We start from the raw sequence: 25,579 nt of genomic DNA, 5'->3' as shown, positions 1-25,579 counted from the left end.
ATTTAACCTGAAACATCTATTTAAGCCAAAGAATCCAAGGTTTAAAAGAAAAATGAAAGGTTCTAATTAACATATGCTGTGGTTGCTGTGTTTCAGGTATGAGTAACCTGCAGCGGAGCTCCAGTCAGCGCAGTAACATGATTTACCAAAGAAATAACTATGCTTTAAACACCATATACACAGAAGCATACCAATCTACCCCTTACTGGTCCCCTGATCCCAGCTACTCACGCCAGCCCATGGATGATGATGCCACACACTCCCCTTCGGTAGACAGCATGTATAAGGACCCAAGGTAGATGACATAACTGATGGTAATTAGTAGAGCTCAGCAATTTTTACATAGTCCTGGATCGACACCTGCTACATCTGCATTCACATTAACACCCCCTGTTACTGCTCTCTCTCTCTCTCTCTCTGTGTGTGTGTGTGTGTGTGTGTGTGTGTGTGTGTGTGTGTGTGTGTGTGTGTGTGTGTGTGTGTGTGTGTGTGTGTGTGTGTGTGTGTGTGTGTGTGTGTGTGTGTGTGTGTGTGTGTGTGTGTGTGTGTGTGTGTGTGTGTGTGTGTTATCGCGCGAGCATGCGTGTGTGTGCGCGTTTTTGTGACAAATGAGGACATAAATTTGTATAATGACACAGGTATTACAAGGTGAAGGTGACTTTTCGGGACATTGACCCATGTCCCCACTTTTCAAAACGCTTATAAATCATACAGAGTGAGTTTTTTGGGGGGAAAGTAGAAATGCAGTCTCCAGTGAAGGCTAAGTTTAGGTGTAGGGTTGGTGTAGGGCAATAGCACATAAAGTTTGTACAGTATAAAAACCATTATGCCTATGGGATGTCCCCACTTTTCACAATAACAAACACACACATAACAAACGTGTGTGTGTGTGTGCATGTGTGATAATCTAAGTGTGTGTGTGTTAAGTGCTTTGACACAATCTGTATTGTTAAAAGCGCTATATAAATAAAGTTGACTTGACTTGACTTGACTTGACTTAATCTATGAGCTAGCTTCATGGGAATGTTATCATTGGGTTAATGTGTGTTTTTGTAGAGAGTTTGCATGGCGTGACCCAGACCTGCCAGAAGTCATCCACATGCTACAGCATCAGTTTCCGTCTGTGCAGGCTAATGCAGCGGCATACCTGCAACACCTGTGCTACAGAGACAACTACGTCAAGACCGAGGTAAAGAATGCTCCATTATCTATGTCTGTGAGACAATTTTAAGTAAATTTAAGAAATGGTTAAATGGTTAGTCACTGTTATTTTGCTCAATCAATCAATAACAATTTTTTTTTAGCTTGTCAATGCTTTATCTGTAATGTAGAGGAGGTAGAAGTGTGACTAGGGATGTACCCAAAGCCTAAATCCGAATTTGGAAAGACACGGAAAATGTAGGCATTCTATGGAGCCCCTACAGGGATATTGTTAGGCTCGTAAGTTCGTCACATTATAGTTCATCAGATTTCACTTATCACGTGAAGACTGACTGACAGAACGATATCTGAGGATTTGGTGTGCAACAGGTCCTGAGTGTCAAATGTCTTAACTTGAAAATTCAGTAGCGCTGCTCCCAATACACATACTATGTGTGACCGCAAATTTGAAAGTTAAATTGAAACACAAGTGCTCATTTAAAAGCTATTTGAATACGTGGCTCCTCTATGCGCACTAATTATATAAAATATAATTACCCAACTATGTAATTGCAAGAGAATGTAAAATCATCTCATATTTTTTCCATTACTGTGTCCCTTTAGGGACTCCTTAGAATGCGTTATTTCTTTTCCGAACATAGTATTCAGCTAAGCACCAACCCAAAACAAGAATGGCAAGAAGTTTTGGGATCTACAGATGCATCAGGCCACCAGCTACAGTATAACCACTGTTAATTTTGACAGCAAATTTTTATTTAGTTTTAGTCATAGTCTTTGGACTAAAATACCATTTAGTTTTAGTCATATTTTAGTCATTTGAATTGGTTTTAGTCGACTAAATATCATAACATTTTAATCGACTAAATCTACAGTAAAATTAGTCTGCTAAAATCTAATGGGTTTAGTTACAGTGCATTTATTAAGCATTTCTCTAAAATTTCCAAACTCATTATATAGGTTTGATATTAAGGTTTTATCATGATAGACACCGATTTAACTGCGGTGACACACAACATGCCTTTATGTTAAAATTAAATAAAACCACTTCTCATAAAGAACAAGAACATGGTCTTCTTTTTGATGAAATACCAATGGTTATATAGGATAATTATGCATTCTTTATAGCAACTTGTTTACAATATTCTTCGTTCTTTCAAGCAGACATTTATTTCTATAAATAAATTTAAATTAATCTTTAGGGCTACTAAAGTTTTTCAGTCAAGACCAGTGAGTGATTTTCTGTCTTTCTTTTGTTGCTTGATTAACATCAATGCCACAGACAATAGCAACTTAATTAGACTACTATCCCTTTAAAACCGAATGCACAGCTGCAATGGGTGCAATGTACTGATACACGTTCTCCCTACTGTTTACGTTCACTTAAGATGTAATTGACTCTGTTTATGTGAATGCTCGTCAAAACTGACAATTCAACATCATTTTATGTGTAATTCTCTGTTCAAGTGACACGAGAGAGTATTCATGCGCTGTGAGATGCGCTTTCTGTGTGTATGCTTCAGTGTCTGTGGTCAGAAAACCGGACCGAATCGAGTTCTCTCTTGCGTCGTCAGATTTAACCATATGTCTGCTCTTCTCTTACTCCCACATATTGACATTTTTTTAATGTTTTATGAGACGTGCAGCAAGTGTATTATAGCTTATGTCCTGCCGGTTCATATTTATGCATCTAACCTCCTAACTATGCTCTACAGAACTATGTTCTGAATGAATCTCTTCCCAAATCGTCCCTCCCTAACATTTTCATCTCGTTTTTATTCGTTGACGAATATGTCAATAGATTTTCTTCATAGTTTTTGTCATTCAAAAAGAGTTTTTGTTCGTCATTGTCTCGTTGTCGTCGGTGAAAAAAATGTTGTTGACAACAATTATGACAATAAATTATTCGTCAACAAAATTAACACTGATCTAAACCAGTATTTAGTTTTATTTTGGCAGATCTCTATTCTGGAATTGCACACAAACTGCATTGGATTCATTTCCCAAAATTTGATTTGTGTGGAATATTTATGAAGTCTGTAAAGAGGAGAAAATAGGCCTACTATACAAGGCAGATCAAGCTCACTGTTCGCTATGCTCGAAATATAGGAAGACAAATATGTGGGGGTTTATATGAATGAGTTCCTCTCGGTTCCTCTGAGTTCTTTTCATCTTACTTCCGTATAATGCATATTAAATTAGTGTTCATAAGTGCAGCTGCTGTATGTAAACTGTATATCGCTGCTGTTCCTTAAGCGCCACCTACTGTCAGAGATTACGTTTTCGTTTTCATTCAGTCCATTTGCTGTTTTTTTTGTTGTTGTTTTTTGTGTAGGTGTCTTATGTAGTATAGTTTCACAAATCTAAAGTCAGACCATTTTTGCTTGAAACTATACAATCTAATTCAAATCAAAAACAACTGCTCATGCAGTATAGCACTACTGTCTGTTCAAAAGTTTTAAAAATTCTGTTGTTCCAAGCCCATATTGAACTGTGACCATAATGCCAAGGTACTTACCGAACTGTGACTTCTGTGTACCGTTACACCCCTATAAGAAAACCATGTGAGCATGGTTGCCAGGTTGGGAAGATTAAGTAAACCAATGGGCAGAAAATGTGTTGATTTTTAAAAGAAAGGTTTGTTTCAGGATAAATTACCAGCAGGCAAATATTGCAAGTCAAGTCCTTTATTTGTATAGTGCTTTATACAAGATTGTGTCAAAACAGCTTTACAGTGTCAAACAGGAAAATAATGTTTCAATAATGCAAACAAAAATTAAATTCTGCTGTAAAGCAGCTCTAAAAAAAGAGGAAAATAATATGCAGTCTTTTTTTTCAGTTTGTCAATTATCGAATCCTTTCCCGATCCTGCCCCCTCTCTCTCCCACTTTGCTTTCTGTCTGCTCTCCACTGTCATATCTTAATAAAGGCAAAACACTCTGCTAATTATCTCGAAACTGCTAATTAATGTGTTAATATGAATAAAGCAGACAGATGTAAAAATGTTAGCAATTTAATTTGTTAAATGTTGAAGCACAACAAAATGTTCTAAATCTAAATTTCATAAACTTAATTTAGATGATTAGATGACAAATGCCTTGTAATGCACTACAACTATTAGCTACAATACAGTATACATTAAAAAGTGTTACCAACATCAACTACACCTTGGATGATTGAAAATCATACACAGTCAAGACTATCAGATAACATTTATCATACAATAAGATCAACTTATAACATAAAATGTCAGATACAGAATAAAATCCAAATCTATCAACAAATAAACATTTTAAATTTGTCAGTGACCGTTAATTTAAAAAATCTATAGTTTGTTTGTAATTTTTCTTAATAATACAAAAGCATTTGTAATGCACTAGCTATTAACCACAGTATTCATTAAAAAGTGTTGCCAACATCAATTACACTTACGGTTAACAGAAACAAGACCAGAGGATAACATTTCTCATAAAATAAGATCAACTTAATCTCATAAGAAAGTCAGATACTTTTTGATACATATAAATATAAACATTTTAGTTCAGACAAACATTCAGACACATATTTTGAAATTGTTCTCAATGACAATCACTCTTGTAAATATTGTAAAATTGTAAATGTGTACTAATTGTGAAGTGATACTTCTTGTTACATCCACTATAGTTGTATTTGATTAAGAATACATTTGGGCCACAAAAGAGGCAACACAGTAAGTAGGAATGTCAGTTTTAAAAGGAAGAGAATGTGGTGTTTGAATATTAGATGTCCCAGTCTTTGAAAGCGAAGACAGAACTAATCTGTGGTGGACAGAAGTTTCACACCTAGAATATCTTGTCCACAGGACGTCAGGCCTTCATCCACAGAAATGGTCATTCTGTCAATCCTCGCAATTATCTATTGTCATGTTGTGCTCTTCAAACTCTCAATGTAGATTGGCTGTGGTCTGGTCTTTGATGCGGTCTCAAAACTGCTGCAGAGGGATACAAAATGGCTCCAGGCTTAGAGTTAAGGGGAAAAAAACAAATACATGTCAGGACTTTAGAAAGCATCAAGACATCATTAAAAGAATAACTGCCCATGTAAAACATACATAAGGAATAATAAGGAATTAAATTTCCTATTGAACACTGCAGCGACTTCCAGGCAACGGTGGCAAAAGATATGTCAGGACATCCAGCATTGGGTGGCACTTTTCATCTGAAAATTTATGAAAAGGGGAAAGGGAAGTGGTGTGTGGCCAAGTATGGTGACCCATACTCGGAATTTGTGCTCTGCATTTAACCCATCCAAGTGTACACACAGTAGTGAACATACACCCGGAGCAGTGGGCAGCCAATGCTGCGGAGCCTGGGGAGCAGTTGGGGGTTCAGTGGCTTGCTCAAGGGTCTCACCTCAGTTGTGGTATTGAGGGTGGAGAGAGTGTTGGTTATTCACTCCCCCACCTACAATCCCTGCCGGACCTGAGACTCGAACCCACGACCTTCGGGTTACAAGTCCAACTCTCTATCCATTAGGCCACGACCGCCACTAAAACAGATTAGAGATACAATAAATGTTTAAGTGCAGGATTAAGGGCAGCCCAAGTAGGGTTGTTGTGATAACCACAATATTGCAATACCACAATACTGACAAACCAGCTGCATGGGATGGCAAATAATTTTTTTAAGGCTAAGCCCTTCTCATTTTACACTAAATGAATGTGTTTTTAAATGTTAAATAAGTTAATAAGAGTGAAGAGTGTTTTTTTTTTTTCTTTAAGACTTTGTGTACCATTGTAATTATTTACAGCGGCTGCATAGATCTGCACTAAAGAAACCTAAACTGTCAGAGATCAACATGTGCAATTACCTGCATCTGTCTTTCTTCAGGTCAAGTTATATATTAATGAATATTTGTTATAATAAATTATACATAAGAGATGTGTGTAAGTAAAGAGTTTTTACACATACATACCATCTGCTTGGTCTTCCATCCCCTCTATAAGAGATGCAAACAACATAAAGGGGAGTAAATGATGACAGAATTTAAATTTTTGGTTGAACTATCCCTTTAAGTAATGGAAGAAAATAAGTAAAGACTGAACTGCAACGACACCTAACACACTTGGCACATTCAAGAAGCATGGGTACACAAAGATTGTGGAAGTCCCCTTTGATATACACAACCTGCCTGATGTTCATCTCCACTGATGATTTAATAAAAGATACAAATAATTGAAGTATTGATCTCAACAATATACCTTTCAATTAATTTCTAATATCTATCAAAGAGTCGCATGATGTAGTAAACTAAGTTAGTTTATCATGACAAAATTAAAGGCCAACTGACAACGGTCAAGGAATTCAACAACCAAAATGTTATTTAAGAGTAAAAAAAAAACATTTGGCTGTTTTTGACATTAATTACATTTTACTTACAAATCCATCTCCTTTTCCTTTAATCCGACCCAGCAATGATGTGAAAGAAGTGACTAAAACAAGCTTTTCAGCACTTGATTGGTAACTGAAAACAGAGCATGTAGAATATTACAAAATAATCACATAAAGCCACGGGATGGGAATAAAAATAAAATACCTGGATGGGGCCTCTCCAGCATTCGTTGAGGGCTCCTGTGCTTGACGTGAAGACTTGAAATCGGTCTTAATTTCTGTCAACATCAGCAAATTCTTGAAAGCATGGCTTAGTGTTACTCCTACCATAGAGTATAATGCAAAGAGAAGAAACAACATTCAGCCGTGTCACCCACATCAAACAGCACAAGTACTGTCAACCCACCTGATGCAGCGAAGCAAACGCTCCATGTTAAATTGTTCACTTACAATCCTCTTTTAGGTGTTTATAAAATCATCTGGTGCGCTGGACAACTTGTCTGGTCATGTTTTCCTGTTTCATCATCTCGCTTTATGCGCTCTGCCTCGCTAACACTTTTCAATTACGGCATACTACTCAGTGCACATCGCCACTTTCCAAATAATTAACCATGTATTTGGTAGCTAACTATTTCCATGATCGATTTTTGCAGCAATACACATTTTAAAGAGTATCTGCTGTAACTTATGGATAGATCCATAGGAGTCCGACAGCGAATCCCCTCAATCCAGGCCAGCCAGAGTGAAACGAGTGGGATCCGCCGCAGTTTAAAAACACAAGAGGCATGACGTGATTGGCTGAAAAAAGTAGCCGTTAATATTTTAAGTTTAATAAATTGAGATGTATATATTGTATATTTATTTTATTAATGATTTTTGTTCATTCGAGAGCTTTTTATGTGCTGCCTTATAAAATATATGTTTTGTTTTTATTTCCATAAACACAAACTGCCCACCCAGGAGATAACATATTTATTGTGTCAGTCTGTCCAAAGGCATTTTTTTATTTTTTATTACACATTGTGTGTTAAAATCCTACACTGTCAGAATGCTGTCAACACAACCATGTTTGTTGTTTTTTTGACACATCTGTTTTTGCAGTGTAGTATTTTTTTCATTAATGTTATATTTACAGTGAGCTTGTATATAACTGGTTATATCAAGATGACAATAAACATGTAACTAGTGTGAGCGATGAAAGGGATCGCAATACAGATCAGTGGCAGACAAAAGGAAATGTTTGGGAAACCTCTTGGCATTGCAATTGCAATCCTGCTTTGTGTCACTAAGTATGAACAGAAATGAAATGTCTCACCTTTAATGCAGATTGTTTGAGCAACCCCTGAACAACATGAAAATCTCTTGTGTTTTGAAGGTTTGTCGTCTGGGTGGAATAAAACACCTAGTGGATTTGTTGGATCATAAGGTTCTGGAGGTGCAGCGGCATGCATGCGGAGCACTGAGGAACCTTGTTTATGGCAGAGTTACAGATGACAACAAGATTGCCGTGAGAAACGCAGGTGGAGTTCCTGCACTGCTTCGCCTGCTGAGAACAACAGTGGACACTGAAGTACGAGAGCTTGTCACAGGTCAGCCAGTCTGTTGTTACATACGTGTGTACGTGTATAGCTTGTCTCTTTTATGTAAAGTATGCATTCTATCAATACACACATATTTCCCTGAATGTATCTGTAGAAAATGCATACCATGTTCAGTCTATAATAATATAAAATTACACGTTGTTGCTCTCACACTTCTACTAAAACTAAAACCGCCAGTCGGTGGTGGTAAGTCACCACAGATCACAGTCTTAATGTTTCAAATGTCATGTGTCATTTATTCAGCTGAGTTGTTGAAATGGCTGGTTCATTCAGGAATGAACAAATTGACTTGTTGCAAAGGTGCCATCCTGTCACAGTACCACATTCAGCTTTATAGTATCAAATAGTAAAATAGTGTGTCGTAATGCAAAAGTACAATTGTAAACACTCAATTTTCAGTTAAAGGCAGTTCATCATTGAATTCAGTGATGTCATCATCCAGCTCAGTTCAGTTCTAATAGTATTTGTGCAATCAAGTCGACGATATCGCTGGAAATTATAAGTGTCCTTAACTAAGCAAGCCAGAGGCAACAGCGGCAAGGAACCAAAACTCTTTCGGTGACAGAATGGAGAAAAAAACTTTAGGAGAAACCAGGCTCAGTCTCTCGGTTCTCCTCTGGCCAGACGAACCACCTGTTCCCGAGGTCTTGTCCCGATAGCCGTCTAGGAGACAAGGTCTTCACTGGGGATCTGTCTCTGGGGCTCATCTAGTTGTCCTGATCTCCGCTGACATTCAGAGCTGTAGAGGTAGTCTCTATGTGCTGATCCACCATCTGGGCTGGCTATGGACAGGATCTGGGTGGCTGCAGTGACCATCTGATCTGGATACAGATGGGATCTCAGTATTACAGTGAAAGCTAACACCATGTCTCCTGATAATATCTCCCAAGGATAACATGTAAAGCGTGAAAAGTAACGGCCCTAGTACTGAGCCTTGAGGTACTCCATACTGCACTTGTGATCGATATGATATGTCTTCATTCACTGCCACAAACTGATGGCGGTCAGATAAGTACAATTTGAACCATGCTAAGGCACTTCCGCTAATGCCAACAAAGTGTTCTAGTCTATTTATACCGGCTTTTGACACTGTCAATCATCAGATTCTCCTGTCTACACTCTCATCACTGGGATTCCACTTCGCTGGTTTGAATCCTATCTCACCGGTAGATCCTTCAGGGTGGCCTGGGGAGGGGAGGTATCCAAACCACATCAACTGGTCACTGGAGTTCCTCAGGGATCGGTTCTTGGACCCCTCCTCTTCTCCACATACACTACATCGCTGGGTCCCATCATACATGCACATGGCTTCTCCTATCACTGCTATGCCGATGACACACAGCTCTATCTCTCTTTTCAACCAGATGACCCAACGGTAGCTGCACGGATCTCAGGCTGCCTGGCGGACATCTCGGCATGGATGAAAGAACATCACCTACAGCTCAACCTGGCAAAGATTGAACTTCTGGTCTTCCCTGCCACTCCGACTCTACTGCATGACTTCACGATTCAGTTAGGCTCATCAATGATTACCCCATCAACTTCGGTCAGAAATCTTGGTGTAATCTTTGATGACCAGCTGAGCTTCAAAGAGCAGATTGCAAAGACTGCTCGATCCTGCAGGTTTGCACTACACAACATCAGAAAGATCAGGCCCTTTCTGACAGAGCATGCTGGGCAACTTCTTGTCCAGGCCCTTGTTGTTTCTAGACTGGACTACTGCAATGCTCTTCTGGCTGGTCTGCCATCAAACACAATCAAACCTCTACAAATGATTCAGAATGCAGCGGCACGACTGATCTTCAACGAGCCCAAAAGAGCGCATGTTACACCTCTCTTCATCTCCTTGCACTGGCTACCAGTGGCAGCTAGCATCCAGTTCAAGACACTGATGCTTGCGTACAGAACTACCACAGGCTCAGCACCCTCCTACTTCCACTCACTATTACAAACCTACATCCCCTCCAGAAGTTTGAGGTCTGCTAGTGAGCGACGCCTTGTGGTACCATCACAGAGAGGCTCAAAATCACTCTCCAGAACATTCTCGTTCACCATTCCTGGCTGGTGGAATAATCTTCCCACCCCTATCCGGAACGCCGGATCCCTGGCAATCTTCAAGCAACAACTGAAAACTCATCTCTTTCGGCAGTACTTGACTTCATCCTAAACTCAAAAAAAAAAAAAAAAAAACTCTTTCCCTCTATCTTTCTCTCCGCTTACTAGCTTGTACTTATTTGAACAATGACTGAGACTTGGTGTTACGAGCACTTCCTCTGTCTGATTGCCTCTTCAAGATTAATCGCTTTTTGTATTCCCCAATTGTAAGTCGCTTTGGACAAAAGCGTCTGCCAAATGACTAAATGTAAATATGTAAATGTAAATTTAAAAGAATGTTGTGGTCGATAGTGTCGAACACAGCGCTAAGATCCAGTAGAACTAATAAAGAGATACAACCACGATCAGATGATAGAAGCAGGTCATTTGTAACTGTAATGAGAGCAGTCTCAGTACTATGATACGGTCTAAATCCTGACTGGAATTCCTCACAGATACAATATTTCTTCAAGAATAGATATAATTGTGAGGATACTACCTTTTCTATCTGTCTGTCTGCTTCCTGACCTGGGCCCCAGTTAGTCAAGTACGAACTCTAAGACTATGTGGCATATTTCTAGAGAGAAGTGCGGCACCACCCCAGGAGGGATGAAGACCATCTCTTTTTAACAGGTCAGGTCTGCCCCTAAAACTTGTCCAATTGTCTATAAAACCTATGTTATTCTGCGGGCACCACTTAGACATCCAGCCATTGAGTGACGACAGTCTGCTACGAATCTCATCACCCCGGTAAGCAGGGAGTGGGCCAGAGTATATTACAGTGTCTGACATCGTACTTGCAAGTTCACACACCTCTTTAATGTTATTTTTTGTGATCTCCGACTGGCGAAGTCGAACATCATTAGCACTGACGTGAATAATAATCTTACTGAGTTGACATTTAGCATTAGCCAGCACTTTTAAATTTGCCAAGATGTCAGGCGCTCTGGGTCCCGGTAAACATTGGACTATGGTGGCTGGTGTCTCTATTTTCACGTTCTGTACAATAGAATCGCCAATCATCAGGTTCATCAGGTTTCTCAGTGGGTGCATCACTGAGTGGGGAGAACCTGTTTGATGTTCTGATCGGAACAGAATTGATATTTCTGCATTTGACATTGAGAGCATAGGTCGTAATTTGGATATATATGCCAATAACTAGAGCACTTTCATCAGGTTTCTCAATGGGTGCATCACTGGGGAGAACCGTTTTGATCGGAACGGAAGAGCGGTGTTTTGACCCGCGACTATGCCTCCTCACAGTCACCCAGTTGCCCTGCTGCACAGGCTCTACCAGAACCGAACAATGTACAGGACTCCCTGAGCTAGTCACATCCAAAGCAGTATCTACAGCCCTCACATTCTTACTGTCCTCAACTAAAGTTTGGATGCGTGTCTCTAGTTCTAAAATCCTCTCTGTCAGCCTAACTACAGTATATCCTTGCATTTATCACATGTGAATCCCTCATCGCTGACAGAGAGAGATAAAGTGTACATTTGACATGAAGTGCAAATAACAAGAGAAGGAGAAGCCATTACTCACCGTGATTGATGAATGATTCACTTGCCACTGTTGTTTGATGAACTCGTTTATACGGAGCACGAGAGAGATGAAATGGAGTGAGAAAAAATAAAACAATAATAGGCACGAATAGAAATGCATGGCACACACGTTGCACTCGCGGTTTTAGATTATAAGCGAACGATCAAATTAGTCAGATTAGTTTGATAGATAATATCAGAAATATGGAGGGAATTAAGTTATATTTTATCACTTTAAACAACAGAGAGTGATAGTAAGAGTTTCAGCAGAAACTACACGGAGCTACAATCGCAAACCTCTCACCTGTAGTAAGTCAGTCTGGTCACTAGCAATATACTACAACCTTTGTAACATAAAAAACATTTCTGAACATATTTGTGCACTGTACGTACAGTAAAGAAGGTATGAGCAAAATTTCACAAATCATAAGTCAGTCTTGTAACTGCAAATGTACTACAACCTTTGCAACATGAAAAAAAAACTGTTCAGTCATTTTTATGAAAATAATTGGGTACTGTACATATATGACCGGAGATATTGCCAAAATCTCACATGTCAGTCTAGGAACATTGTATCTAGGAACATACTACAACCTTTAGAACATGAAAAAAAAAAACCTATTGGTAAATTACTGTAATTTTTCATAAAATATTTGTCTACTGTACGTCCAGTAAAGCAGGTATTGGCAAACTCTCACCTGTAGTTTTGTAACTAGGTACATACTACAACATTTGTAACTAGGTACATACTACAACCTTTGGAACATGAAAAAGCCTTTTTGGTAAATTACAGTAGTTTTTTTCTAAACAAAATTTCACCTGTAATAAGTCTTTTACAACCTTTGTAACATGGAAAAAAAAAATAGTAGCCTAAATTTTTTCATGAAAATATTTGTGTACTGTAAAGATAGCAAGGGAGATGTTGGAAGTATTGTCTAAGGCAAGATATTGGCTAAATATATTTAGTCAGTTTGCCCACTGGCATTTACTATTGTCCTGTAAACTTTAATTTGAATGAATTGTCAGACTTTGTTTTGTACTGTGAGGTAAATTTGCAGACGGTCCTTAAAGCAGCCTAGTCGAATATGAAATTTGAAACTAACTTTACCGCGCTGATGAAGGTTATGATGACAGAACAAGATGACCATTAGGACGACAGAACAAGACGACAGTTAGGACGACAGAACAAGACGACAGTTAGGACGACAGAACAGGACGACAGTAAGGACGACAGAAGACGACAGTTAGGACGACAGAATAAGACGACAGTTAGGATGACAGAACAACATGACAGTTAGTACGACACAACAAGACAACAGAACAAGACAACAATAAGGACGACAGTAAAAACAACAGAGAATAAGCAGGTAGGACAACAGATTAAGGCGACGTCAACAGACAACATACATGCCAACATATACTGATTTACCTGATCAAGTAGGCAATGACTGTAGACCAGTGTTAATTTTGGCAGGCATTTTTTATTTAGTCTTAGTCTTTATCTTGAGACGAAAAAGCTTAATAGTCTTAGTCACATTTTAGTCATTTGAGTCTTTCATAGTTTGTCTAGTTTTAGTCGACGAAAAGTCATTGCATTTTTGTCAACTTTTAGTCATTACTTTTAGTCAAACTGCAGTTACCAACATTTATTTTGGTAGCTATTTTATATGTAGTATTCAAACAAAAACAGTCATCAATTCTTCTCTCTTTAGCCCAAATCAATTAAGCTTAGTTATGAGAAATTTGAATCAAGGATTGAATTTGGAAAAACTGGTATTTTTCAGATACAGTAGGTTTACTTAACAAGTATACATTTATTTAACATCTTTTGTTGGTTAACATGTATGACATATAATTAGGAATGCTTTCCATTTAAGACGGAAGGTATGCATGTAATAGCCTACTGACATACATTCAGTTTTCACCCACCTGTTTAAGCTCACTTAAACCATAACGGACTGTATTTCCGTGAGATGCTCTACATGAGACATTTGGACTGCTGTGTGTGTATTTGAGCACTGAGAACTGATCGCGCGCTGTATGAGAACTGAAGAAGTGGAGCGTGCGCGAGAGAGAGCACTTCTATCAGTGCGTTTATCGCACCTTCACTAACTTTAAGTTAATTGTGACTCCCGGGAAAAACGGGACGTCTAGTCACCCACTCCCTAAGCCTTCGGGGACTGAGGCCATTGTTTCAGATCGCTAGTTCGCATTTTGGTAGCCTAACCGTCCACCGCGGCTGCCATGCAAACGCACCTTTTCCAATGACAGAGACGCACATTTTGAAAGACAAGACAGTTAACTTAGCCTATAGGATGTATTTTGAATGTCCGGTAGTCCTCAAATAACATTTTAGTCCCGTCTCGTCTTGTTAACGAAGATGTGGCATAAATTTCGTCATAGTTTTTATCATCAGATATTAGTTTTAGCTCGTCAACGTCTGGTCTTAGTCACAGAAAAAAGGTTTGTTGACGAATATTTTTCGTCGTCATCGTCGTCAATGAAATTAACACTGCTGTAGACAAAGACAAATGTATAGTACAAAGCACAAAGAAGTCAACTAATTTTTGGCACAAATCATTTTTGGAACCTCATACCGAACAGTGTTAAGTAGATTTTTCTAGAATTTGTGCGCTAAATAGGAAAAGGATCTGCTGCCCGCAGTTGATTTTGATATTCTAGGTATTATCAAATTGCCAGAATTTTGAGAACGCAGCGGACGTGGAGGACTATAATGCGATAAGAGCTCGCTCAAGTACTGAGGTACTAACCCCATTCAGGGCTTTATAAGTAGCCATGTTCTGCCACCCCAATGCGCCTTGCATACGTTGACAGACAGATAGTCTCAGCCTCAGACGTCACGCCCACGGAACACTGGCTAAACGTCTGATGCATATGGCACACTTTTCTGGAAACACTTCAGGAATGTTGAAGTTGTCATCTGACTGGTTGAATTAAACCGGATTTCCAGGAGACGCAAGTGTCACGTTAATTTTCAGTCCGCCAGGAAACAAAGATGCTGTGGCGCCAAACCCCCTCACAAAAGAAGAAAGCAGTCGTGTTTACAAATGTGATGACGAATGCTTATCAGGGTCAACTAAACGCTGGATTTTCAAAAGTGTGTGAAATATTTCAAGTTCACGGCATAGAATCTTTAAAATACATCGGAGAGTTTCACACACTCTTTTTGTTATTGTGGCGACATTTCCACGCCCCGAAACGTGACGCTAAGCGAAACGAACTGTTATTGGTTGTTTGACATGTCGGTCAAACGGCCTCATGGGCGGGCCTTGGCCAACGAAAGCGGTCATCTATTCCAGACCTTCAGCCGTCAGTCTGAAGGTCTGGCTACGCGAGACTGACCGACAGAAAACTCCTCTACCAATCACCACGCTGAAGATCACCTTCACTTCATTTAATGGATGACTGGAAGTAGGGTAAAACTGAAAAGAACAAATTAAATTTAAGTACATTGAAAAGCAATATTTTACATATGCATCACTAGTGTAACATAAGTAAAGTAAAGTCGTGACGTATTGTCAAGTATGGTGACCCATACTCGAAATTGGTGCTCTGCGTTTAACCCATCCAAGTGCACACACACAGCAGTGAGTAGTGAACAAATGCACACACACACACCGTGAACACACACCCGGAGCAGTGGGCAGCCATGCTGCAGCGCCTGGGGAGCAGTTGGGGGTTCGGTGCCTTGCTCAAGGGCACCTCAGTCGTGGTATTGAGGGTGGAGAGAGCGCTGGACATTCACTCCCCCCACCTACAATCCCTGCCGGCCGGGGACTCGAACCCGCAACCTTTCGATTACGAGTCCGACTCTCTAACCATTAGACCACGACTTCCCCACGTCGTGGGGAACGTATGAAAGTATGAAGCACGTATGAAATAACAGTGCATAAGTTTGCATTCATGTATATGAAATAAAGTACTGTAACACCTGAAATATTTCACATTCCAAACTGTATACTGAATGAATTGCATCATATTGCACCAAAGTAAATGATTACTAATTAACTGCTACATAGGTCACACATCTGAGTATAACACAAATGACACATGGTGACACACACCTGTATAAAGATTCACATGAAAGTTGCACTTAACAGAAAATACTATCAAATATAGCTGAATTACTCTTTAACTTAAGCTTACATACCAACGATACTTCCGAAAGGCAAGAAATGTAGCAGATTACGTAAAATGAAAGGAACCACGATAAAAGGCTGCTCATCATCTATACGAAGTTTAATAGGGAGCCAGTGTACTGTTGACCGAACCGGGCTAATATGGTCATACTTCCTGGTTTTAGTAAGAACACTAGCTGCTGCATTTTGAACCAGCTGGAGTTTGTTTATTAAGCGTGCAGAACAACCACCCAATAAAGTATTGCAATAATCTAGCCTCGAGGTCATGAACACAAATTAATGTTTCTGCATTTGACATTGAGAGCATAGGTCGCAATTTAGATATATTTTGGAAGATGGAAGAATGCAGTTTTACAAATGCTAGAAACATGGCTTTCGAAGGAGAGATTGCTATCAAATGCTATCAACAGACAGTATCTGATATAGCTATATCTGGTCTCTCTAAATGAGCCTAATTTCTCCCAAGATTTTTTTTCTCCACTACTTCCTGATAGAGATTTTGCTCCTCGCCACTGTCACCATTTGTCTTGCTCATTTGGGATCTTTAATGTTCAGACAATTACAGGACAGAAACGGGACAGATTTCAGACAGTGAATGCCTTTTGTTTTTTTTTCCCACAAAGACCTGTTGTCAATATTGTGTCACAAATTTAATGACCACAGTAACTACAATTTATTGAGGCAGATTATCGATAGACAGGTTTGCGTGTGATTGTCCAGAAACATCATGCATGTGAACTGCTTTCTATGTGTAGGTGTGTTGTGGAATCTGTCTTCGTGTGATGCAGTGAAGATGACAATCATTCGCAATGCCTTAAGCAGCGTGACCAACACTGTGATCATCCCTCACTCGGGCTGGAGCAGCACTGACTTTCACGATGAGCACAAACTCAAGCTGCACTCCTCTGTCGTGCTCCGCAACACCACCGGCTGTCTGAGGTAACAGCAGCACATCACAGCACCGCTTCATGGACGAGAAGTGTGGAGTCAGAATAGTTTTAATTCATATTCACAAACCATTATTAATAAATGTGTCACATAATTCACATTCACTAAATGATTGGTTTATCTGAACTAATGAAGGGGAATAAAGTGGGGAATAAAAAAATAATAATTTTGTTTATTTTATTATCAATAAAAAAACATATAGATCTGATGAGATTTTTAAAGTCATCATGTTGGGTTAGAGACCCCTTTTCCAATTCTAACAGTTTGTTTATATATACACACAACTATGTTTCAGCAACTATATCCATCACGAAAGTGAATAAGGATCAGGGCCTTTCAATTTCCAAAATTAAAAAAAAAAAAAAAAAAGCATGAAAGCATCATAAATGTATGTTGGAATGTGTGTACTGTATTCCAAGTCTCCTGAAGCCAGAATTCTTTCTTTCTTTTTTTTTGTATAAATATAATATATTCTGACCATTTCCTTTGACAGCTCAGGAGCATTTTCATTTATCTGAATCATCTTGAAGTTGGTAGGAGTTCACATGTGACAGATTTGATCTGTTGGACTTGATTTGGAAAGGCACACACCTGTCTATTATATTGTCTAGCAGAATAACCCTGTGGATCATGCCAGCTTGCCCTCACAGATTAATCAAATTGTAACATCAAAAGAAGGGCCCAAACAAAACTCGCCAGCAGCTCTGATGGGTCTATAGCAGTGGTTTGTTCCATTTGACCGTAAGTGCCCTGCGAAGTGGAGATCACAGGATATTCTGCCATGGTTCCAGCATTCATGCACAAGACATGACTACTATGCAAATCTCATGATTACGGTTAAATAACCCTTTGCACTTCTGTACTAAGCCTTGTCTGTGTGTGAATGCGCTGCAGGCAGTTGTGCAGCACAAATCTGTGTTGAAGGTAAGATAGATCACTGTGTTGTGAGTGAAGTAAACTTCAGTCGAATTCCTGTCAGCAGAGAGTAGAGAGCAGTGAACACGGTGTAAAGACCATGTCAATTGGAACAGAGTTCATTCATGGAGCTCTCTTCTAAAGAACTGATGATTTGAATCAGATGGGTTAAATAAAAGTGACAAGCAAAATATGCAGAGTGGGGGGTCACAAGGACCAAGATTAAGATAGGTCTATAGGATCAGACCCTAATCTCAGGCTGCGTTTACATTTGGCATCAATATGCGACCTGTATCCAGATGTTGTCCACATACACATTGAAAAGACAAGTGTAAACGCACTTCTGGTCGGAATGTTATCTGATCAGCATGTCCTGCTCCAGAGGTGGTTGAGGACTCTGTGATCAGATCTCAGTGAAATGTAAACGCAATCCAGCCATTGTGTCTGCATTCCCAGGTCAGCATCACGCAAAACGCCACCCCCCTCTCTCGCGAACTGTCAGGAAAAAAAGACAGAGAACACCCGTGTAGAGCGCTAGCGAGACTCCTACACTTATCTTTGATTTGTAAAATGCGCCGTGTTCTGATTGACTGATGATCTGACCTGCTTGATGATCACGGTGATCGCATGTTAATGCCAAGTGTAAACACAGCCTCGTTGTTTTGTTTCTCCTGACATTAGCCAGGAGGCTAGTGACACCTTCCCTGGGATATCAAAGAGATGCCATGGGAATGGGTGGCCACATAAGCAACAAATGTCACAGGAGAAAATAGACTCTATAGAATGCACATACAAATAACTTTTCTCCCTTTAAATCGTGGACAAACCACCCCTAGCATGTATATGCATATTCCCAGAACAGCATATAGTTTTATCATATTTTCCAGAATGTCACTTTTTTTTTTAATCATCTGAGACATGCTTTGACTTATAGGCTATTACAAAGCATGAGAAGTACATGAATGTTAGGAGACAAGTGAAATACAAATCCTTATTTATATAATAAATTAATAGTATAGCAAGTAAACATTACATTGTCAATATGGAAACATTTGGATTTTGCCAAATGCTAGGTACGTGGGACCATGAATTTGGATTTTGCATCTTTGGAGTCTTTTTTTTTTTTTTTTTTGTGCGAGCTGCTCATCTGATTTTCCATGATTTCAGCAATGATTCACAAGTTATTCCACTGGATTACACATGGAACTTTTTGTCGGCAGCTAACGCACGTGCTGTTCCCCATGAGATTTTGCAGAAGTGTATCACTTGCAAGGGCTTCAAGTCATAATACGAATATAATCTAAAATATAAGATATGTACAAGTTTGTATTTTTGAGAAAATATGGTTATGCATGGTTAAAAAAATGTGTGTGTGTCTGTGTATAAGTCACTGAAATAAGGCCAGAAAACACACATGTAAATATATTTTCACAAGACTTTTGAGTACTGGATGTGGTAGATTAGAATTTGTATACAATGTACGCTGTCCCTCGCGTACGCGTAAAAAGTGAAGTATACTTTGGGCTTTAGGAGGTTCATGCTGACCCTGTTTGATGTCCAGTGCAGTAAAGTGGTCCATATTCAGACTCTGGGTCTGAGAATTCTTCTGCCGGTAGTCTGATTTGAGGCAGCAGTTGTGAGTGGGGTGGCCAACCCTAGCCCTGCCCCTGCGTTAATTAACTGTGTTAAATATTTTAAAATTAACTGTGTTAAATATTTTAAATGCTATTCAACTGGAAAAATTAATGCGTTAACGCGCTAATTTTTACTGCACTATTAAAGAGTAGTTAAAGCACTTAGAGCAACTGAAAAGTGCTTTCTCGTTCACTATGAAAATGAGTTTTACCCGTTTTTATATAGTAAGTGGTTTAAAAGGGTTTATAATGCACAAGAGATTGTTCTGTATTGGGAATTTATTCACTGCACTCTGTACCATGCCTAAAAACACCCGTTTGATGTGATTTTATGAACAACCTGTGTTAACTTATTGCTTAAATTGTGTTGATATTAAAGTGTTTTTCCATGACCTCAAAATTAAACTGTCTACTAATAAATCAAATCAGAGCTGTAATTATGTTTGTAAATGACTGCGTAGTGATTTTGTGTTGCCACAGGAACCTCAGTTCAGCTGGAGAAGAAGCCAGAAAATATATGCGCTCCTGCGAGGGACTCGTGGACTCACTATTGTACGTCATCAAAGCCTGTGTCAGCACCTCTGATTTTGATAGCAAGGTGTGCACCAGAACACACACATACTCACTCAATCACACAAACTCACGCTTCATCACACAATCATGTTAAGTCAGTGAAGGCTGTCTCTCTCTCTCAGATTGTGGAAAACTGTATTTGCATCCTGCGGAATCTCTCCTATCAGCTGGAGCTGGAAATATCACCCTCATGGCTGACAGCCAATCAGGAGCTTGATGGGTTAATGGGGTCAGAGTCACCCAGAAAAGAGGCAGATTACAGCTGCTGGGGGAGGAAGAGGAGAAAAAAGAAGAATTTACTCGAAGAACAGGTCTAACACCATTACATCACCAAAGAGGGTTTAACAGCACTTTAAAGTAACTCCTTCACAGTATCAAAATGATTTACAAATTACTTTTGTAGTAATCTGATTACTTCATCTCATTACTTCATAAAACCCCTATAAACAATTTTACACTAGAAGACAAATAACTTAACTAATTCAGTTCTTAAAAACAGGCATGCAGTCTGAAGTCCTGTGTGTGTGTGTGTTTGTGTTCATGTTGTCTTGTCTGCATGTAAATACATTGCTTGTGCTTCATGTGTGTACATGCGTATTCTGAATGGTAGGGTAAGAGTTATGTATGATTGTTTAATCTCACTTCATATGCTGGTGTTAGAGGGATAGTTCACTCAAAAAAGATAATTCTGTCGTCATTTACAACCGTATGCATTTCTTTCTTTTTCACAACATCAAATAAGATATCTTAAAGAATGTTGGGAACCAAATAACTTTGAAGCCCATTGACTTATATTATATGGACAAAAAACTGTAATATTTCTCAAAAATAAAAAACGTATTTTTGTTGCACAGAAGAAAGTCATACAGTTTTAACTCTCTTTAAGTCAACTGATAACTCCTGTGTGTTTTTAAAATTTCTCTTAGTGGGATGGTGTCGGGCCGATCCCTGGTTTCTCAAAGTCTCCTAAAGGTGCTGAAATGTTGTGGCACCCATCTGTAGTGAAGCCCTATCTTACCTTGTTAGCTGAGAGCTCAAACCCAGCTACACTAGAGGGCTCTGCTGGGTCACTCCAGAATCTCTCCGCAGGAAACTGGAAGGTGTGTAGTTGAATTCTACAGCCCACAGAGGACCAAGTGTTACACTCTAAGACAGTTTTTAGGCTTGTGATAGAAGCTAGTAAAAAAGCTTTAAAAAAATCCTAAAGGCATATTTAGGGTACAGTCTGTGTCCATATACTTGTTTTTTCATTGTTTTGATAAAATGAAATAAGGTCACAATTGCCAGATATAAAGTCACATTATGAGATTATACATTTTAAAAAGTCACAACTAAGAAGTCACATTGTGAGATATAAACTTGCAGTTACCCTTTTTTTTACTCTGAGAAATTTTTATTTAGAAATGTCTTTTTGATGTTTATTGCTAAAATAGCATAAAACTGTGTCTAGATGTCCCAATTTTTGGTTAAAGTGTTGCTTGTTTTGTAAACATTTATAAAATAAATGTAAGGTAAAACATGTAATATTTAGTTGTTGTTGTTTTTTTTGGACAAACATTTCATTGATATATTCCGTCTTTATTATGTATGTGCATTTGGGGGAAAGTGCTAAATGTCAAATTGCAAATTGTCATTCATATACATACTGTAATGTCATATGGCATTGGATTTATAAGAATTTTAATTAAAGTTAATCCTGCCTTTGAATGTGTTAATCTGAATTTTAATGTGTCTGTAGTTTGCAACGTATATTCGCGCAGCGGTCCGTAAGGAGAAAGGATTACCCATTCTGGTGGAGTTACTGCGGATGGATAACGACAGAGTGGTGTGCGCCATTGCCACAGCACTCAGAAACATGGCCCTGGACGTGAGAAATAAAGAACTGATCGGTGAGAGTGCTGTTACCAAGATAAACCTGTAATATTTTACTCATGCAGTATATGTCTTATCACCATTACTTTTATAGCGCTTTATACAGTACAGATTGTGTCAAAGAAGCTTCACAGCCTTAAACATGAAAATAGTGTCAATAATACAAACTAAATTAAATTCTGCTTTAAAGCAGCTCTAAAAAGAGGACAAAATTAAACAAAATGTCATCATCCTGTTCAGACTTATCTGTTCATTACCAGAGCTGCCACGAAAATAATTATTCTCTGAGTTTTACACATGCAGTTTGCAGTTCCATTGTAAATGTTGGATCAGACTCACTTTGGACGCATTTTTCAGGCAGGTCCGTAACCCAACAAAAGGTTCTGTCCCTGGCACCAAATTCTTGAACCGACATAGAATCAATCTCACAGTCATTGCCAGCATCGTCACATGTGGATAACGCCCTGTCTCTCATCATCGCTGATTCATCCATTGTAACCCTACTGCAACTATCCTGCTCAAGCTCAGACACTTCTGCATCCCTATCCAAAGATTCCTCCTCCACCACACTCAAGGAAAGGACTGAAGGTGACCCCTGACATGAGTTGGATATGACAGAAAGCTGATCAGATAGGGGGTTCTCCACATTCACTGGTAGGAAATTTACCAACATCAACAGGTTCCGATGAACCACTTTTTCCTGACCAGTAGATGGATTACGGATCCTGTAAGTGTGAGTGTCTGGTTTATGATCCACAACAGTATAAACTGTCGACTCCCATTTGTCGGCGACTTTCTTTTTGCCCCTTTCTGTTTTGTTAGCCATGAGCACTAGATCACCTATTTCAATGACCAATCCTTTCACTCTCCGGTTGTACAACTCTGCATGTCTTTTTTGCTCTTTTGTAGCGTGCTCGTGTGCGATCAGGGATGCTTCCTTCAAATCTTTGACCAGAGTGGTCACAAACGTATCACAGCTTGTCACAGCAGGATCATTCAAAACTGAATGAAAAAGAATATCAATGGGCAGACGAGGCACACGGCCAAACATCAGATAAAAGGGAGCATAACCCGTCGTTTCAGTGATAGTGCAGTTGTACAGAAATGAGAGCGTCTGTAACCGTCTAGGCCAATCTCTTTTCACATCTGGTGACAAAACTCGGATCATATTTCCAAGGGTTCGGTTAAAGCGTTCTACGCTCCCGTTACCCATCGGGTGGTACGGCGTTGTGCGTGACTTGTTCACCCCTGAAACCCTTAAAAGCTCACGAATCAACTTGCTTTCAAAACATGGGCCTTGGTCACTATGAATCCGTTCTGGAAGGCCATAGACGCAAAAGTACCTGTCCCACAAGACCCTGGCAACTTGTTTGGCGGACTGGTCTCTACACACAAAAGCTTGCGCCAGTCTTGTGAAATGATCAGTCACTACCAAGACGTCAACAGACTTGTTTCTGGAGTCTTCTGCTGACCAGAAGTCCATGCAGACAAGCTCTAATGGTCTACTTGTTGAAATGTTTTCCAAGGGGGCTCTCCCAGAAGGATCAGTAGTTTTGCTCACAGTGCAGCGGTAACATCTATGCACATATTCTCTTACGTTTCGATCCATGTTCAGCCAAAAGAAACGCTGCCTTGCAAGGCTAACGGTCCGAGACTGACCTTGATGGCCATAGTCGTCGTGAATTCCTTTGAGAATCACGTTTTCCAGAGACTCTGGGACAACAAACTGATGGCGTCTGATTTTTGATAGTTGGTCACGTGACACTCTGTACAGCACACCATTTCTGACAACGAGTTTCTCCCAGTGCTTCAGATATCGAATGACAACCATTGATTCCTTTATCCTTTCTCTTCTTGAAGGTCTACGTTGGCGTTCGACATAATACAAAACTCTTGACAGGTGCTTATCGCCGAGTTGTTTGTCACGCAGCTCTTGTTCCGTATATGCCGGCAGTGTGTCCTGTCCTCCAGATATCACTTGAGGTAGGTGATCAATGAGAGCCATTGCTCGAGCCCTGGCACCGATATTCCACTGGACATGCGAATCCAATGTGGCAGAGACCTCCACATTCGGGATCATCATAGATTCGCCAATATGTTGGATGTTGTGTTTGTATGACTGACTTGTGTTAAGGATACTCTGCCTTCTATCCGAATCACTTGAAAGTCTGAAGGCATTCCGCACTGAATCTGTTGGCATTCCGTTGGAATCAGCTAGAAGTGTTCCATATGGCTCTTTGAGCAGTCTCTGCATGACATCAGTTCTAACAAAAGGAACCCGGCTTAGGGCATCCGCGATGGTGTTTTGGGGACCAGGCACATACTTGATGTTAAAATTGTAGCTCGCCAGTTTTGCCACCCAGCGTTGTTCGCAGCAATCAAGTTTTGGTTTTGTAAGTATATGGGCCATGGGATTATTGTCAGTCAAGACAGTGAATTCATGGCCTTTAAGCCAATGACTGAACTTTTCACATATTGACCATTTCAAGGCCAAAAACTCCAACCGATGTGCTGGATCATTTTGCTGCGACCGAGAAAGGGACTTGCTGGCGAAAGCTACAGGCCTGGCTTTTGTCTCCCCCTCCGGGACCTGTGAGAGCACAGCTCCAATACCATCTAAGGATGCGTCCGTTGCCAGTACAAATGGGCGATTAAAATCTGGATGGGCAAGGACAACGCTCTCGACCAACAATCTGTTCAACCTCTCAACAGCCTTGTCCTGCACTTCTGTCCAGTCACTGGGCTTCAGCTTTCTATTCAGGTGAACACGACCCTGCTTCCCCAGATTTTTTGCTCTTGCCTTCTGGCCCTTCAGAAGACTAAAAAGAGGCTTTGCTACAGCTGAATAGTTTGGAATGAAGTGCTGGTAGTAATTCACCATTCCCAGGAATGATCTTATTTTCTTCTGAGAAGGAGTAACTCCATCTAGCTCCATCAAGTCTGAACTGCTCATCCTAGAGATGCTGTCAACTTTGCTTGGATCCGTTGAAACACCTGTCTGATCAATTATATGCCCAAGGAACTGTGGTGGCTTCTGCTAGTGCTATGAGGAATCATTCTCAGAGTCTTGGAGTTTTGATGCCAGAATTTAGATTTTATTATCAGAGACAATAAAACCGAGAGACGCTGCAGTGAATCTCCCGAATACATGGCCGCTCCTGCTTATATCCAGTTTCTCCCAAGGAGTGTTCTATACATTTTCTATAGCATTATTGTTTCTAAGAAACAGTCTCCATCTGTTTGCTAGAGCAGACACTAACCCCTCTGTATGTTACGTTAAATGAAGAGGCATGACTTGGTCATAGGATGTGCAGCATGACTTGGTCACGGGATGTGCAGACACTTTAAACCATATGTCTGCACATTTCATTCTTTTGCAGGCCTCTACACATGCAGACAAATACCATTTTACAATAGTAGAATAACTTGATACATATATGGCTATATTCACATTGATTACACAAATAAAACTCTTCGTCATTCCCCCCTTTGAGACTTACTAAGTCTCATTTTTACTTGTTTTTACCCAGAGTGCTGTTTCATAATTCAGTCTCATCAATTATTACTACCTAGTGACCAAATTAAGTCACAGTTTTATCACCAATGACTAGACTATGCAACAGTACTCTGGCGGAGCAGCAGGACCAAACCTCTCCCCCACAATTGACTAGGAAGGAGTAAAAGATCCTGTCTCCCTAATTCCTTATTTAAGA

The 25,579-nt window shown here is 39.7% G+C and overlaps 1 protein-coding gene across 7 annotated transcripts in view; it reads left to right on the top strand.

The window, feature by feature from the left end:
• LOC306875787 (plakophilin-4-like) overlaps positions 1–25,579 on the top strand; it is a 121,804-nt gene that overhangs the window by 72,626 nt on the left and 23,599 nt on the right. For all 7 annotated transcript variants that reach the window (XR_013784770.1, XM_079426518.1, XM_079426513.1 and 4 more), the window contains 8 exons: positions 97–295; positions 1,057–1,189; positions 7,903–8,116; positions 16,680–16,863; positions 19,902–20,019; positions 20,117–20,305; positions 20,921–21,094; positions 21,733–21,883. Coding sequence is in view for 6 of the 7 variants with exons in the window: in XM_079426518.1 (XP_079282644.1) it covers positions 97–295; positions 1,057–1,189; positions 7,903–8,116; positions 16,680–16,863; positions 19,902–20,019; positions 20,117–20,305; positions 20,921–21,094; positions 21,733–21,883 (1,362 nt within the window). In the remaining variant the exon portion in view is untranslated. The remainder of the gene's footprint in view (positions 1–96; positions 296–1,056; positions 1,190–7,902; positions 8,117–16,679; positions 16,864–19,901; positions 20,020–20,116; positions 20,306–20,920; positions 21,095–21,732; positions 21,884–25,579) is intronic.

This window comes from Barbus barbus (assembly GCF_936440315.1).
Source record: "Barbus barbus genome assembly, chromosome: 10".
Lineage (NCBI taxonomy): Eukaryota > Metazoa > Chordata > Actinopteri > Cypriniformes > Cyprinidae > Barbus > Barbus barbus.
The sequence above is the reverse complement of the archived record's forward strand: the minus strand, read 5'-3'. Positions and strand labels throughout refer to the sequence as shown.